The sequence below is a fragment of the Eurypyga helias genome, unplaced genomic scaffold (genome assembly GCF_000690775.1).
Source record: "Eurypyga helias isolate BGI_N326 unplaced genomic scaffold, ASM69077v1 scaffold7391, whole genome shotgun sequence".
NCBI lineage: Eukaryota > Metazoa > Chordata > Aves > Eurypygiformes > Eurypygidae > Eurypyga > Eurypyga helias.
In genome coordinates, this window is record NW_010230158.1 from 8634 (window position 1) to 25563 (window position 16930).

Below are 16930 nucleotides of genomic sequence, written 5' to 3' on the forward strand. Positions count from 1 at the left end.
AGCCCGGGTGCCGCCAACCCCCTCCCAGCCTGGCCTTGGACACTCCCAGGGATGGGGCATCCACAACTTCCCTGGGCAACCTGTCCCAGTGCCTCCCCACCCTCTGCGGGAAGAATTTCTTCCTGATATCTAATCTAAACCTCCCTGTTTCCAATTTGTACCCGTTAGCCCTTGTCCTGTCACTACAGGCTCTTGTAAAAAGTCCTCTCCCAGCACCCTTGTAGGCCCCCTTCAGATACTGGAAAGCTGCAATGAGGTCTCCTCGGAGCCTCCTCTTCTCCAGGCTGAACAGGCCCAGTTCTTGCAGCCTTTCGTCATAAGAGAGGGGCTCCAGCCCTTGGAGCGTCTTTGTGGCCTCCTCTGGACTCGCTCCAACTGGTTTATATCCTTCCGATGTTGGGGGTTCCACAGCTGGACGCAGAACCTTGACTATCTTCTCCTCATTTGCATTATGTTTTAAAAAAGTGCCCCAAGCTTCCATGGAATCTACGTTTTACTCTGTCATGCCTGAGTGCCCTAGGCAAAAGGATGTTTGACTGGTTTTTACATTATTACTTATCTTCTTACACAGTAATCTGGTATAAACATGATCTGTACCTATGGACTTTGCCATATTGACAAAATCTGCGGCAAGGCCTTGGCTAAGGAATGCGTCAATAATGGCATCTAAGTAGGAAATTCCTATTGAGGAGGATTTGAAAAAGTAGAGAAGATGCTGAATTGACACGTGGCGGGATGGAACATGGAAAGAGGTGATTGTGTGGAGGAGACAGTGGTTGGGATCCAGTTCAGTGGCAAGCCGGAAGTTACTGGAGAAATCGAAGAAGCAGCACTGGTTCGTAACACACAGTTGTAGTAGTTGACCCCAATTACAGTTTGAGCAGATTTAGCAGGCACAAAAGAAGTTTTAACGATTGAAGCATGAAACGATTGAGGTGTGGAAAAGAAGCTCCTTGAAACAGAGCGATGGTCTAGCAGCGTGCAAAGCCTTTCCGTTGTGTTTTTTGTGGAGCCGTTGCTATTTCAAGCACGGTACCTATTTGGCCCACTGGGTACGACTGTGTCTTAAGTCCTGCAGGTCGCAAAAGACTCCGGAGCTTCCCATTCCATAAGGAAAATGCTGCAGTGGTGTCACGGAGCACTTGGTTAAAACCATGGTTGTGAATTAAAGGAGTTATCTTGATGATGGACAGGAGAAAGGTGTTCCTCTGATTAGGCTTAGACTTCTCTAAGATGCTTATGCAACAGCTGAATAAAGTTGGAGGGAAGGGCTGTGTTTGTCCACACCTAAAGAAGAGGAGAAGTCTTAATTTTCTGGACTGGATTTGGTAGGGACAGTTTCAATTCTTGCTCCAGTGACGTTATCCCATGGCTAATGGATTTGCATGTGACAAGTGAGTCTTTGCTTTTAAATTGGTTTAACTTTTCTGATTTCTAGTGAAGCGTTAAAGAATCCAGACAGCTTCTTGAGAGCAGCTGAGCGGTGCTTAGGTGGATGGGGAACTGTCCTAAGGAAATAACGTTCCGGTGGGCGTGCTGCGGAAAAGTAGAGCTCACTGCAGGAAGCGCTGTCGGTGCGAGAGAGGGCGGCAGAGAAGAACACAACCAAAGAGTTTGGAGTCTGGCCACCGAGTTTTGATAGTGAAAGAGTGGAGCGCCGTTTCCTACGTGCTCGATCCGGGCTGCCGGGTTGTACCCTGGCGCTCCGTTCCTGCCTGCCTTCCACACGCTGCCGGTAGGGATCTGTGGTTGACGGGGTGCGCGTGGAAGCGCTCCTGGAGCTCTTCCTTATACTGAGTAATGAAGCGATAACGAGAGTGGTAGTAATAGCAGAGTGTGGCTGGAGTCGGTTCCACCGACCGCCAGGCCAAACCACCTATTAATTTTTTATTTTGTCATTGGGAAAGTGAAAACAAATGGAAAAAGTCCCTAGGAACAAAGCCTCTTCCCAGTCAAATCAGGAAAAGTACATAAAATAGGATCTGTATTTTAATGTGTTGTCTTTGTTGTTTTCAGAGCCGATTTCCCTCTCATAGGGGTCTGTTTTTCTGTTCTTTAACAGTGCTATACTCTCCTTGTAACTTCAGAGCATTAAGAGTAGAGCTTAATGGACACTTAAGCCCAAGTACACTAGAACTGAGTTTCTGTGACTTAAATTCCTTGTGATTTTTCAGACGGCCTTGAGTGTGATGGTCAGGTCACAGAGGGATAGGAGTACAGCACTCTGGCTATAGCATAAGCACTCGCCTCTCAAGCTGTGGAATCCTACATGTTCGAGGCACAGTTTTGTTGCCTGTTTACTATAATTATACTCTGGCTTCACAGAGTTAAAACATATCTTTGTTTGGTAAACTGCCAACCAGTATAATGGCTTTGGATGTAAAATGGCATGAGTTTGGCAGAGTGTTTGCTGGCACCTGTTGAGAGGGATCAAGTCGGTCTTAGTAATGCTGCTATTGTGCCCAGCTTTTGCATGGTAATTGTATAACTGGTTCAAAACCAGTACGAAATACAGTCCTGTGAACCAACAGAAATACAGTCCCATATCATTTTAGATTTAGTTACTTACTTACTTGTCCTGGGGAGACCCTCCCTCCAGCTCTGGGACCCCCAACATCAGAAGGACAGGGAGCTGTTGGAGCGAGTCCAGAGAAGGCCACGGAGATGCTCCGAGGGCTGGAGCCCCTCTGCCATGGGGACAGGCTGGGAGAGTTGGGGGATTCAGCCTGGAGAAGGGAAGCTCCGGGGAGACCTTAGAGCCCCTTCCAGTGCCTGGGGGGCTACAAGGAAGCTGGGGGGGACTTTTTCCAAGGGTAGGGAGTGACAGGACAAGGGATAACGGGTTTAAATGGAAAGAGGGAGATGGAGATGGGACATCAGGAACGAATTCTTCCCGCAGAGGGTGGGGAGCACGGGGACAGGTTGCCCAGAGAAGCTGTGGATGCCCCATCCCTGGAAGGGTCCAAGGCCAGGCTGGATGAGGCTTGGAGCAACCTGGTCTGGTGGAAGGTGTCCCTGCCCATGGCAGGGGGTGGGGCTGGGTGGGCTTTAAGGTCCCTTCCCACCCAAACCAGTCTGTGGTATGAGGCTCACCTATCTGAGTATCAGTTGCCTATGTAATATGTTTGAAAATGGGTGAGAAGTTAGTGACCTTTTCTCCTTTAAGGGCTCTAGTGAAGAACTGTTCCCTCTTTTAGTTCTGTACCTCAGCAGGGAAGAACTCGGCTCACGCTTGTCTGTGAACATGAGACAACAGATATTCGGTCCCTTTTCTTCTTCCCAGTGTGGTTCTGTTTGGGAAAGCAGCTGTGTAAAAAAGAGACCTTCTTGTCCAACAGGTACTTTCCCTGTTGACCTTTGTGCAGAATGGTTTATTCTTTTCCTAATAATTCCTGTTAGTCTTGAGTGCCTACTGCGCTGTGGCTTGTGCAACAGTAGAAATCTCAGCCAGAACTGTGGGCCGTGTTTTCCCTCCGATTCGCTCTTCTAGGAGAGGGATACAGCAGAGGGTAGAACATGGTCTTTGGAATTTTAATGCTGATTTGCAGGGAAATCAGATTATTGCCCAATATTTGACAGAAACGTGAGGGAGGATCTCTGAAGTTTTAAAGTCAAGTAAGAATTTTTGCTGCATAATCTACAATTAAGTGATAATGAATAATAAACCAGGAGAAGTTGATTACTCGGTACTTTGAAGGAGAAAAATTCTCTGTTTTGTCATAAAAGCAGTGTAGCGATTGTAACGGGAGGTGGTGGATTTGCCGTTTGTGCCAGGTAATGCTGTAATGGAACAAAGTACTCAACAGCCCGAGTTTTCCGTTGCCAAAGTTATGACTGGCTCCTCCCACTAATCGTAACGAGCAATTTTTTTGTTTGGTTTGTTTTTCCAGAAGCTAGTTTTCGGCATTTTTAGTCAAATGTTCGTGGCGTGGCCTTGGCGTGCGGGGATGCACGGTCCAAGTGGTTGGCTTTGCTCAAGCTGAGTGAAGAACTGAAAAGTCAAACTGGTTCTTAAGCTGAATTTTAGGAGATTGAGTTTTGTACTTACCGAATGCTGAGTGGTTTGAGCTTCCTGTGATTCTCTCTTTTAAGGAGCTGTGAAATTGCGATGGAGTCATAAATCCGTGATTTGCATTGTTTAGTTCAGAAAGCTTTTCAGATGCTGGGGGATCTAAAGCAGCTTCTTAGATTTCGAGATGCTTGGAGGGTAGTAGTTGGTGATTTCATGTAGATAGTGCCCAGCAACCACAGTGCTGTTTGTTTAGCAGAAATAACTGCCTGAACTTTGATTTGTACTTCAACCTTTAAAAGGTTTTAAGGCCAGAATTTGTTGTTTTAGTCTTTTCCTTCCTAGTATGGTAGGGACATGCTGGGATGCTAGTGCTAGAGGCTGGTTACACCAGAGCCTCAGCTGATGCTTAGAAACAGCAACAAAAATCACTAGTGCTTATGGAAATCTAAATAACATGCCCCAAGCTTGTCTCAGCAGTGCTTTCCCTTGGCCTGGGAGCGCTGCCGTACCACGGTGATCAGTCAGGCAGCCTAAACCCATGCTGCTGTGGAAGGGGACAATGACACTTGTCCTCCCTTCCTTCTGTTGGCATTCACATTTCTACTTTTGAGCAGCCACCTGGGTCAGGAAACTGCACTGGCTGAAAACTGCCTCTACAGAGGAAATAAAAAAACCAGCAGCTTGGGAACAGATTGTTATCCTGATGATTGTATGTGAATGCCAGTGGAAGGAAGGGACTGGGAACATGCAGCTGGGGCCAGGTGGGAAAAATGAGACTGGCTCTGCCTGTAGCAGAGATTTGTTTAAGCCAGTTGTGAAACCTCTCCGTGTTGTAGAAAAGCTCATCTTCATCCTTTCTTCTGGAGAGGACTTGATGTAGCGGTAGGATTTTTAAGGAGGGCTGGGCTGCATTGGCATGGACGCTTTGGGAGTATCTCGTACCCAAGAATACTTGTGACTCCTTTGAAGGAGTTTGAAACACGTGAAAAGATGTGAAAGGGCTTGAAAGCATCAGCGCTCCCAGGAGTTGCATGGGCACAGCTCTGCGGCTAGCGCTGAAGAGGACAGTGTCAACACGGGGATGTTTTAAGTTGTTGTGTTTAATTTGCAGATGGAATATCATAGAATCATGGAATGGTTGTGGTTGGAAGGGACCTTAAAGATCATACAGTTCCAACCCCCCTGCCATGGGCAGGGACACCTTCCACTAGACCAGGTTGCTCCAAGCCTCATCCAGCCTGGCCTTGGACACTCCCAGGGATGAGGCATCCACAGTTTCTCTGGGCAACCTGTTCCAGAGTAGGCAGAGTGCACACAGTCGCTGCAGCTCAGTCGATGATTGCAAGTTCATTAAGCCACCGTACCTTCGTTGCCTGTCTTCTCTATGCCGTGGAATGAGTGCTACTTGAGAAAATTCCATCTTTTCCACTTGACTTTGCCTTCACGTTGAAGTACACGCCATTTGACATTGCTTAAGGCCTTTGGCTAGGGTCCACGCTTGTAAGCATGTAATACAGAAATGGGGATTGTTAATCGATGTATCTGTCTGGTTAGTATGCAATTTCAGGAAGTGCTCCTAGAAGGACTGTAATTTCTTTAAAACCCACTGTAAAATTTGATAGGTAGCACTCAGAGCTTGGGAAGCGTTGCTAGATGTGATTTTTTTTCCAGAGACACGGAGCACCAGCAGCTTTTTATTTTCTCATGCGACTTGGTCCAGCCTGTGTCCTAATGTGCTAGTGATTAACTTGCAACCTTGCAGTGCCAAACTCTCCCAAGTTAGTAGGCTGCCAAAATTGTGGTGTTCTCTTCAGGAGCTTTTGTATTCAACGCTGTTAGGAATTCAGACAGCCTTTTACTGCAATTACATCTTTGTTATAAGCAGTTCTCTTAAACTCTAACAAAAAGTATTGTTGATGGTTTTCCATGGGTCTTTTGCTCTGGATTAAATTAATGGCACTGAATAGTTAGGGTTTAAAAAAAAAAAAAAGTAACTTGGAATCTTTCACTTATATTCTGCTGTTTGGAAACTGATAAAGAAGCAGCTGCTTTGAGAATTACAAAAAGTTGCTGGAGCTGAGCGTGGAAGGGCACTCTAGTAGACACCAACTCCTCTTGGGAAGCTGTAAGAGGGCGTTACCTTTTGTTCCCGATGCGCTCTTGCCATTAGGCGTTCAGCTGGAGTGGGAAATCACAAGGTGCTCGGCTTCCTCCCCCACTGGAGATTGGGATCAGAATGTGCTGGGAGCACAGGCATCCTATAGGAACTGTAACTTGTTTGAACATTGTGGCTAACCTGAGGGGAATTGGGCTCTAACACTGTAAAATTAAGGTTGGGAAGCTCTTTGAAACAAGGCTGCTCCCTGCTCTGTGTTCCTAGGCTTTCCCAGGCTGTTTCCGGGGCAAAAAACCCCGAAGGTCTGCCCTCTCTTCTAGCACTGGTAACCCTTATCCATGTTTTTCCTAGCACAGGTTGAAAAGGAGCGGGTCACTAGGGAGGACCCTCTGGGAGAAGGGGAGGGAGAAACTTGATACTCCCTGTCAGCTTTTGGCAGAAGATCCGCGTAACACACGTTCTTCTGTATTTCGCAGTTTCAGTAGGTTGGAACTATGATCCCGAAGTCATGGTATTGTTTGTCTTGGCTATCAGATTGTTGCCTTTAGAGGCTGTAAAAAGATGGTTCTGGTTTGCTGTGGTCATTAGAAAATACAGGAGGGGTGGGAGTGTTTCTGCATTCTCCCGCTGATCCTTATCAGGTGTTTCTCGGGTTCCTGTTCAGCCTCTGAGCACAGGCTGACAGCTCAGCATCTCCAGGCTGTCCGGCAGCGGGATTCATCCCGACCAGGCTAGCATAAATTCCCAACAGGCATTCCGCCCGCCCTCTCCGACCGAGGTCACTACAGTGCTGTCGCGGAACAACAGGTCTGTCTGCTGGGCTCTCAGATAGCCAGGGTCAAAATTCATTGGATCCAGCCGATGTGGTCAGCACTCCGCTCCAGTCTGTTCCCGGGAAGCCCACCTTCGGACTAGTGTGGTGTACGTTAGCGTTGTTCCCCTGCGTCTCCTCTCTCCAGCTCTTGGACATCTCCTTTTCTGCCTGGGTGTTCTGCAGAGCTGTAGGATGACAGGCTAAGCCTTTACTCCTCTTGCCCAGCGCTTGTTGTGATGTCCATGGTGGGTGTTCTTAATGGTTTCTCTCACCCCTCTTACAGTTGATTTCAGAAATCTCGGAACTCTTCTGGACAGACTCATAGCCTAACGTTCTGCTCGATCCTGTGAAGAATTTTGCCCTTGAATTTATTTCTGTACTGTACTTTATTTACAGCTGGAATTGCTTTATTGTAAGCGTTTGTGTAGTGTGTGCCCTAGCACGGTGGTTAACTGATGAAACGCTGAGCAGAGCACTGTGAAACCAGTAGTTAAGACGAATGCCTTCCTGCCGTTCCTGCGTTTATGTTCTCTGCGAGCAGAGGTTGGTATTAACTTTGACTGAGGGCTGAAATCGTACGATTCCAGAATAAACAGCACTTCAGAATTTATCAACAATAAGAACATGTTTCCGGTTACTGTTGTCACATACAGAACGAGATAGCGGGAAGTCTGGTGAGTGTGCTCAGGCTGCCCCTGAAACCAGATACTTGGATTCTTATAGGGATGCTTGAGCATGGAAGACAGGTAATTTAAATTGTGGTTGCAAACCAGCTTTGTCATTCAGAATTGCGTGGAATGCAGAAGTTGATATCATGGGACATTTTCCATTCAGGATGTTCACCTCTGTGTATCACAGCACTTCCCAGTATTCTTTTTTGCCCTTTTTTTGGTGACCATTCAAAACCAGTATCTGTTTCAGTAGATCATGGAAGCTACTTACTGCATCTTTCTTCCTGGATCAGTTTGAAAGCACCTGAAAAGATGGCTAGACCCTTGCTAGCATTTCCATGTCCCGTGGGTGCTTTCACTTCCAGTGGAGTGGGATGGGCCAGGCAGCTTGTGGGAGGAACGCTGTTGCTTTTCAACTGCTCTGTGCGTTTCCCAAACCTTTCGAAGCTGTAATTGGCCTGGTTTTAGTTGGGACAGAGGGAATTGTCCTCACAGCAGCTAGCATGAGGCTGTGTTTTTGTTGTGCTAAGCAGAAGTGCTAACACACTCATGTTGGATTGTTGCTAAGCAATGTTTCTATCACAGAAGTGATAACACACTCATGTTGGGTTGTTGCTAAGCAATGTTTCTATCACCTCAAGGACTTTCTCAGTTTCTGATACTGCGTCTGCGTTCCCAGCTTCTTTTCTACAAGGCTGGGAGGGGACACGGCCAGGACAGCTGACCCCAGCTGACCAAAGGGACATTTCATGCTGTAAAGCATCATGTATGTAAGTTGGGGGTGGGCTGGGGATGTGTGTCTCTGGCTCTCGCTGCTCGGGGACTGGCCGGGCATTGGTCTGCAGGGGGTGAGCAATTGGATCATTTCTTTTCTCCTCCTTTATTTTCATTACATATTATTAGTAATACTAATATTATTACTATTGTCAGTAATATTAGTGTCTTTATTTGATTTCATCTATTTTCAATGATTAAATCATTCTTATCTCCACCCAGGAGTTTCCTTGTCTTTTCCTCCCACGCTCTCCCCCATCCCACTGGGGGCAGGCGGGGGGCGGTGAGCAAGGGGCTGGCTGGTACTTGGTTGATGGCTGAGGCTAAACCACGGCAATACCCAACTGCCAAATGTTTATTGTCTTTATGAATCTACATTGTTCATCGGTACATCGGCCTAGAAGGATGTATTGTTGTCCAGGCTTACCAGGCGTGGTAGTTGAGGATGCTGATGTCGGGTAGAAAGCGTGGCTCGTTTGTTTTGGTGCCTATTTGCATTCCTTAAAGGTACCTGGTTAGCGCAGCTGTTGAGTATAGGCTCACATAGGTAGGAGAACTTGCCAAGTGAGGTCCTACATAGCTATTTTAGGTTTTTCTTGGTTGAAGGAGCATAGTTACAAATCACTTTCGATGCAGCGAGTGGGACTTGATGAATTAGGAAGGAAGAAGCAACACCAGATGTTCTCTCTCGGCTCTACCAACTCCAAGCTGCCGGACAGTTTAATTCCTGTGTACTGATTCCCTCCCCATCTATCCTGCTTGGCCTCATAGTTTGAATATTTGCATCTACAAACAGATTCCAGTGCTTTGTAAATGCCATACCGCTTCATATTCTGGTTGGTTTGGGATGCCCTTGCTGGATGGTGTATGAACTCCAAGGAAGGTCCCCGCTTCTGAAGACAGTTTTAAAATAAAATCAACACTGTGTTTTCCTTTGTGGTTAAACCCAAACCACCTTGCAGTGGATATGTGCTTTCCGAAGCGAGATTCACAAGTTAGTTAAATAAATCAGAAGCATCCTGTTTGGAATAATTAGGAAGAGTCCTGCCGCACTGATGTAAGCTTTTCATATTGAAGGGCAGTTTTGAGCCATATTTCACCGTCGGTCAGGATTGCAGCAGTCGTTACCAGCCTTCTTGGTGCTGTACAGGATACTGTTCTTCCTGCAAGCTCACGCGTTGCCGGTACCCCTTTCGGTGCTGGGCACAGCAGACGACTCCCCTGCCACGTGAGCGCAGCATCCTGGTGAACGGGATGCACAGCAGAGGTGGAAGGAGCACGAGGTGGTGCTTTGACTCTCCCTCTGGCTCTGTGGTCTGGTGGAAACGTCATAATTTAGTTGTCTGAAGCAGGAGACTATATAACACGGAACTCCGACAGGAAATGCTGCTTCTCTGGGTGCTTGCATTTCTGTCGTCCTGGATTATTTAAGGTCTTTATTGATGTGTTCGGTACCTACAGCGTGTTGTTAGATTCAGCTGATTCGGGTAATTTTAAATGTTTTAAGTTATAGCACCATCTCTGGGGCTTATTTTGAACAAAGCAGTCTGTTTGTCTGTTGCAGAGGTACATGCCACAGGGTTCAACTATCAAAATGAGGATGAAAAGGTTACTCTCTCCTTTCCCAGTACTCTTCAGAAAGGTAAGACAACATTTTTCATGCTTCCTGCTTGCTTCAACCATGCGTATAAGACGTTTACACTTGGAAAAAGCTGGAGTAGGTCAGCTCTGTCTCTCCTGAAGTTTCTGCCTGCAAGTGTAGTGCTTCCCAGGGAGCCTGTCCACTGCACGTCACTTGTGAGCCTCTGGAGCTGAAAACGTTTTGCTAATGGCGATGGTTGCTTCCAGCACCTGGGGTGACTCCAATTATTCACCTGCTCTTGGGAGCGAGGCTCAGAAGGTGTTGACATTAGGGACTGACGATCTGTTTTCCTCTTGCTGAGAAGGAGCTAATCTGAATTACTGTGGTATTTTCCTAGGCGTGAACATACTAATTCTTTTGAAACTGCTGCAGTTTATTACTCTGAGTTTGTTGGTTGAAACTCAGCTCCTCGATTTGAATAAAGCAGTTTTATTTCATCTGGACAAATACAGAGGTTGTAGGGGTGATAAAACTTCAGCATGTCGTTCTGCGGGATACTGGCATGCTGCCTCTCTGGTCATGGTCAGGTTTCCCCTTAGCGCTGAGACATTGAGGGCAGAATAAATCCACATACAAGCCTGAAGGCAGCCAGCGCTCCACTCTGGCTTTTGCAGTACTTTTCATAGGATGCTGTCCTTAGTAGCCATCCTGTAGTTTTGCCAACTTTACCCAAAGGTAAGTACCGTAGGCTCGAACTTCTCAAGGTAGGTCTCTCCCGGTTATCACACTGTGCTTGGGAGATGAGCATGAGTATTGCCACAGCCCGGTCAACCGCTAAAATGCCGCGGTGAGTCTGGTGTTGCCTGCAGTGCTCTGCTGGAGCTTGGTTCTGGAAGGAGAGCGAAGGGTTTGAGGGAGGCTGGCAAAAAAGTGATGGGTGGAGGTGAGCTGAAGGGACATCTCATTTCTGTTTGGCACATGGAAATAGCAGTGTCCCATCTGGTTCTGTTGCAGGGACAGGGACGCTGAAGATAGACTTTGTAGGGGAGCTGAATGATAAAATGAAAGGTTTTTACCGAAGTAAATACACCACCCCTACTGGAGACACACGCTACGCTGCTGTCACTCAGTTTGAGGTAAGGGCTAGATTTTTGTTTCCAGGGAATGTCGTTCTTAATGCAGGATTTATTCTCAGAAGCAGGAAGGATCTGATTTCCTAGCTCCAGCTAGGAAATGTACCGGCTACATTTCAAAAACCCACATTTCTTTTGCTTCTTGCTCTCAGTGTGGATGGGTAATACTAAATGCAGCCCTTTGCATTGCGGCTTCAAGGCCAATAAATTCTGGATCTGGCAAATCCTTCAGCCAAGGATCACGCTGATGTGCGACGCCGCGTATATATATGATTGCTGCAGTGTTTAAGAACAGCTGTTCATTTACATGTGCTCAAATACCTCGGTATAACTTGCCTTTATGAAGTGTGTTTGTTTGTTTTAATAGGGCTCTGGCTTTGTCTCACTGTTATAGTGACATCCAAAACGTGAGCCAGATTGTGTCCCAAGTGTTACGTAAACCCTGGACGTAATGGCAGCATTTTATACCATATTGTAATTCCATAGTTCCCTGCCTGGTTACATAAAGGCACGGAGTACTTGCCTAGTGCAAACAGAACATTTCTTGGGCGCAGTCTGCTGACAACAGAAATAGGTGGTCTTGTGTGTACAGCCTGTGAATGCCTGGGCGCCCTCTCTGCTTTCACATGACTGAGCTTTGCTCTTGTCGTGACTCTGCGAAATTTTGCTCAGACTCTAGAAATCCAGCAGAGCACAGAGTGCTTTTTTTTTTTTTTTTAATAAACCAATAGTGCAGTAAGTTACCACACTGAGAACAAAATGCTCTAATGCAGAGGTCAGGAGTGTCAGTGAGGAGACTACACCAGTGACTGCCCAGCATTCACCCAACTTCCTGCCTGTAAAATTTTTGTGTGTTTTATTGCCACAATCTCTCGTGATTTATCTGTTTAATGCTCTTATTTCCTTCAGGCTACTGATGCTCGCAGAGCTTTCCCTTGCTGGGATGAGCCTGCTATTAAGGCAACATTCGATATTTCTTTGGTGGTTCCTAAAGACAGAGTAGCTTTGTCAAATATGGTAAGTTCTTGATGTGCAAGTCGACAGTATTTTAAATAAAACTGGAATAATGCCAGCTGATTATTTGATAGTTAAGACTGTTTCTTAGGGACCTAGAATTAGGAATACAGGCTGTCTTGTTAGCTATTACTAAGCAGCTCTAAATTGAGAGAACTTTTTAAAAGATGGTATTAGGATATCAGATGCCAGCACAAATCCTAAATGTTTGTACAAACCACAGTGGTGTGGGTTTTTTTTTTTTTTAGTTTTGGGTTTTTTTTTCCTCAGCATATGTCGAGCCACGTGCTGCTTGATTAAGGGTGACTGGGGTCAGGGAGGGGGGGGGGTACGGGGAAGATTTTTCCCTCAGCATATGTCGTGCTACGTGCTGCTTGATTAAGGGTGACTGGGGTCAGGGAGGGGGGGGGGTACGGGGAAGAAATACCTTTGCATGTTGATATAGCTGTCACATCTCCATAAACAGTTATTTTATTTGAGATAAAAAAGCGTGTTTTCTGCCCTAGAGAGTTTTTGGCCAGAACAGGAGTACAGCGTGCAAGTAGAAGTACCTCTGCCACAAGTACCAGTGGGCATTTTCAAGCTGCTGCTTTAAATGTAGTGCAGGTATTTCTAGGTGTTGCTTCTAGAAGGAGAGCAAGAGGAGGAGAAGGAGAGCAAGCTCCCCTTCCAGAGGGAGAGCCAGCACTCCCCTTCCAGAGGGAGAGCAAGCGCTCCTCTCTTCTAGAGAAGAGCCAATCAGTTGTAAAATAAGCTTTTTAATTATCGTAGCTAACTTCCAGAGTGAGCTGTGAAGTTTAGCCTTGCCCGCTGAACACGTGGTTGCAGTTTCTGTTTCAGGATTCAAGTGCCTTACTGGGATGGGGGTTATACTCTCTTTGGAGGACGGGGGTAGCAGATGTGTTCAGCTGCCTGGGCAGTAGCGGGAGATGGCGGATGTGCAGCTGCCTGGGCAGTAGCGGGAGATAATGTATATGTCCTAGAAGCACAGCTCCATGTACGATAGGGCAGTTTTAGCGAGGGAGGGGACTCTGCTGTGGTCTGTGTTGTAAAGCTAAGAGAAGTCCTTTCATTCTCAACCCGTGACTCGCAGTGATGGACTGGTCAAACGTATTGTGTAATACGGTTTCAGTTCCACGAAACTAACTGCCTCCTTTTCATGTCGGAAGAATGTCATTGACCGGAAGCCGTACCCGGATGACGAGAATCTGGTGGAAGTGAAGTTCGCTCGCACCCCTATCATGTCGACGTACCTTGTAGCGTTTGTGGTGGGAGAATACGACTTCGTAGAGGCCAGGTCCCTCGACGGCGTCCTAGTGCGTGTTTACACTCCTGTTGGCAAAGCGGAACAAGGAAAGTTTGCGTTAGAGGTAAAGGCGCTCAGGGTGATGTCGTTATTGCTGTAGCCGTCTCCGACAGCGCTCTCCTGTCACCTAAATCCATGCACAGCTCATGAGGGAGCTCGGTGCTTCAGTGGCTCGGAGAGACTGGGCTTGATTCTAAACAGACTTCCAGTTGTGCCTGTAATGATGGAAACGTAACGGGTTAATTCAGTTCCGAGTTGGTGCTGTAGACGTTGCTCCAAGGATGCTGAAGTTCTGAAGGGTAGGCTGCAGCCTGGGAGAAAATGGAGATGGGAGTCTTCCAAACCATTGTGCTCTGCAAGCTGGAAACGGGGCTTCTGGAAGAAATCTTGCGTGCGCTGCTTTATTAGCCTAGTTTCAGTCGAAAACTGTCAAGTTTTACTAATTGTTCCGAGTTAACGTTTCTCCTCTTGTTTCTTACAGGTTGCTGCTAAAACTCTGCCTTTTTATAAGGACTACTTCAATGTTCCTTACCCTCTTCCTAAAATTGATCTCATAGCTATTGCAGACTTTGCTGCTGGTAAAGTAACTCACTTTATTGATGAACTGTATTTTATTTGAATTTTAAACATTTAGGAAAAGGTGTGTATCAATATCAATAAACCTTTGTATTTATTTTATAAAGGTGCCATGGAGAACTGGGGCCTTGTTACTTATAGGTATGCTGTTAAAATACTGTCTTTCCCCCCTCTTTGTTCACTAATTCTTGGAAGTAATTGGAGTAGTTTTAGGGAGCTGTAATTATTTGGTATCATCCCAAATAAGACCGAGTAAATACCTTCAGCTCTTGCTTCAGTTTGGATAATTTTAACTTCTGCAGCAGCGTGCGTTGCCGTACGAGTCTTAGGAAGGCAGGAACAAGCTATCACAGCTACTGGCCAAGGGTGTGAGGTTTTTAAGTGTCTGGCAGCACTGCCTGTTCTACAAGAGAACTTCCTTGGCTGCTTTTTTCCCCCGTAAGTGTTATGTACTTACTGACACAGCTGGAAGAGTTTCTTATTTTATGTTGTAGGCAAGTTGGTAAATTTAGCAACCACAGTAGAACCACGTGGATATGAGTAAACCAGAAATATTAACTTGCCTTCCTTTTCAGTTGGGTTTTTTTAATCTGTGCTCACCGTTAGAATGATTTTCCTTCATTTTGTATGACATTGGTCTTGTAAGTTTGGACTTCAAATCCTGACATTGTTTGAATTTCTTCTGCTAAACTTTTAATTTGGCCTTTAAAAAAGAAATTGAAATGGAAATTTGAGCCCAGGTTTAAAATCTGCCGGTCTGCTTATCGCAATTCTGATGAAATCTGACACTTCACTCGCTGTGGAAAAAAAACTCACCAAGCCTATTTGTCCTGAACAAGTCAAATTTTTGGAAGCCTTTCTTAATTGCGCTAATTTTTCCCCGTTACGCTCAGTTTGGCACGCTTACATTCTCCCTTTGGGGACAGAAGGTTGGCATAACCCGCAGCACTATGTTTTGGGGTGCACGTTTTTCCCCTTCGGGTGGCAGCAGTCCAGAAGTCTCTTCTGACTGACCCACCGAGTCCCGGTCACGACAGGGGGGGTTGTAACAGGCCTGACCTAGGGAGTGTGTGCGTGTGTGTGAGCACGTGTGTGTCCTGCGTGGAGAACCTTGTGGGGTGGCGAGTGTAACACGCCTGGCTGTGCACTTGGGAGAGCTGGAATTCCTTGGGGGATGAGGGAGGCAGAGAAGACTTGCTGGGCGTCCATCACTCAGTGCAAAGGGAGTTACAGCTCAGGTTCCTAGGTTATGTAGGTGAGCTATTTTATAAATAAAGGATACACTTTCTTGTTCCTGCCTGGGTTTTTGCACTTGTCTTCTTGCATGCCATAAGGAATTATTGCTCCAAAGCATTCCTACAGCTGTGGAACTTACCAAAACAATTCAATGTCTAAACTGAAATAGCTTTTGTTTTTTTTTATTCAGTTGTACTGATCACTTTTTAGCTTGCTTAGGTCATTTAACCTACTTTTGATTGTGTGTTTTCTCTAGGCATGTACCGCTCTGTTCAGTTATCTTTCTGTCTTAAATACAGGGAGACGGCATTGCTCATTGACCCCAAAAATTCCTGTTCTTCATCTCGCCAGTGGGTTGCTCTGGTTGTAGGACACGAACTGGCTCATCAGTGGTTTGGAAACCTCGTGACCATGGTATCTTAACAGTCCTTCTCGTTTCCTTTGACCTGTGCTTCGTATCGTGTGTGTGTTCGAGTGCCCCTTAACAGCAGGCGTGATCTTTAAAATAAACCAAAATGGGGCTTTATTACCACTTTCTTCTTTACTAGTGTGTTCTTTAGAGATATGCCTCCTTCTTTTCTGTGTGTGAATATAGTCCTGGTTGGAGCTGAGCGGGTGTTCCATGGAAATTATTTTGGCTAGTCAGATTACTCAGGAGCAGTAACCCACTGTTTTCCTTTCAGACGGGCATGATTCGCTCCTCAGGCTTTCACACCGAGCAGTACCAGCTCAGCACTGCAAACTCTTCCAGTCCTGTAGCTGAAAAGTAGCTGGGGAGTAACCCACGGGAATTACTTTGGATATATGGGGAGCCAGCTGTCTCAACGGCCTGATGTTTAAGTCATCTGGGGGGGAATAAAAGCTATAGATATGGAAATAAATTCCATTTAGTGCTAAAAACCGAAACCTGAATCTGTCATAGCTTCTGCTGTTAACAAATGGCTTCAGCTTACTCTGTTAATTAGCTCTGACATTCCTTTGCCCCAGACTCTGCAAACAGCTGCTTGAATCCAAATATTTCATGGGTTAGGAAGTTTCTTGTATTGTAAGAAATCAGTGTGTTTGGCTTCTGGAGACCCAAATCTGTGTTGGTCTGGCTTTTAGGATGCTTAAATGAAATGTGAGTGGACGGAAGGAAAAACCCAGTGTAAATATTAATTATCACACTAAGCAAAGTTTGTCACGCTTTTCTACAGTGCTGTGCCTCTTAAACTCTGGTCAGCTGTGTCCGTTCCTGATCTTGGGAGCACAGGTAGCTTCCACGTGAGAGCAACACAGCATTGCAATGGAAGAGTAATACTGAAGCAATAAATGTTTAGCTTTTAGTACAGGCCCTAGACGGCACTGTAGGATGCCAGCAAGTGTCTTGGGGGTCATCAGTGACCCACGGACCATTCCTGGGCCTCTGACCGTTGAGAACTGTGGGAATGAGCTTGAGAAAGCATCATTTATAAGAATCTCAAATTTTTATATTGAATTAGCTTTTTATTTTCCTTTTGAAGTTTTAAGTCTTCCAAAAATTTTAAGATTTTTTTTTTCCTCTCATCATTTTGTGTTCTGGGATGCAACTGTGAAATGTGAAAAGGCAGTCCAAAGGAGCATCTTCCACACGAGGAAGGGCTGAGAGCTGGAGCTGTTCAGCTAGAGAAGAGGGGGCTGAGGGGGATCTTATCAATGCTTATCAATATCTAAAGGG

General features: G+C 46.0%; 1 protein-coding gene across 1 annotated transcript in view; it reads left to right on the forward strand.

Moving 5' to 3' along the window:
* The window catches only part of NPEPPS (aminopeptidase puromycin sensitive), a gene marked incomplete at its 5' end in the record, with an annotated part of 31973 nt that overhangs the window by 475 nt on the left and 14568 nt on the right, over positions 1-16930 (forward strand). The window contains 7 exons of the mRNA XM_010160645.1: positions 9952-10029; positions 10984-11105; positions 12012-12119; positions 13286-13486; positions 13904-14000; positions 14106-14139; positions 15534-15648. Of these exons, the coding sequence (XP_010158947.1) occupies positions 9952-10029; positions 10984-11105; positions 12012-12119; positions 13286-13486; positions 13904-14000; positions 14106-14139; positions 15534-15648 (755 nt within the window). The remainder of the gene's footprint in view (positions 1-9951; positions 10030-10983; positions 11106-12011; positions 12120-13285; positions 13487-13903; positions 14001-14105; positions 14140-15533; positions 15649-16930) is intronic.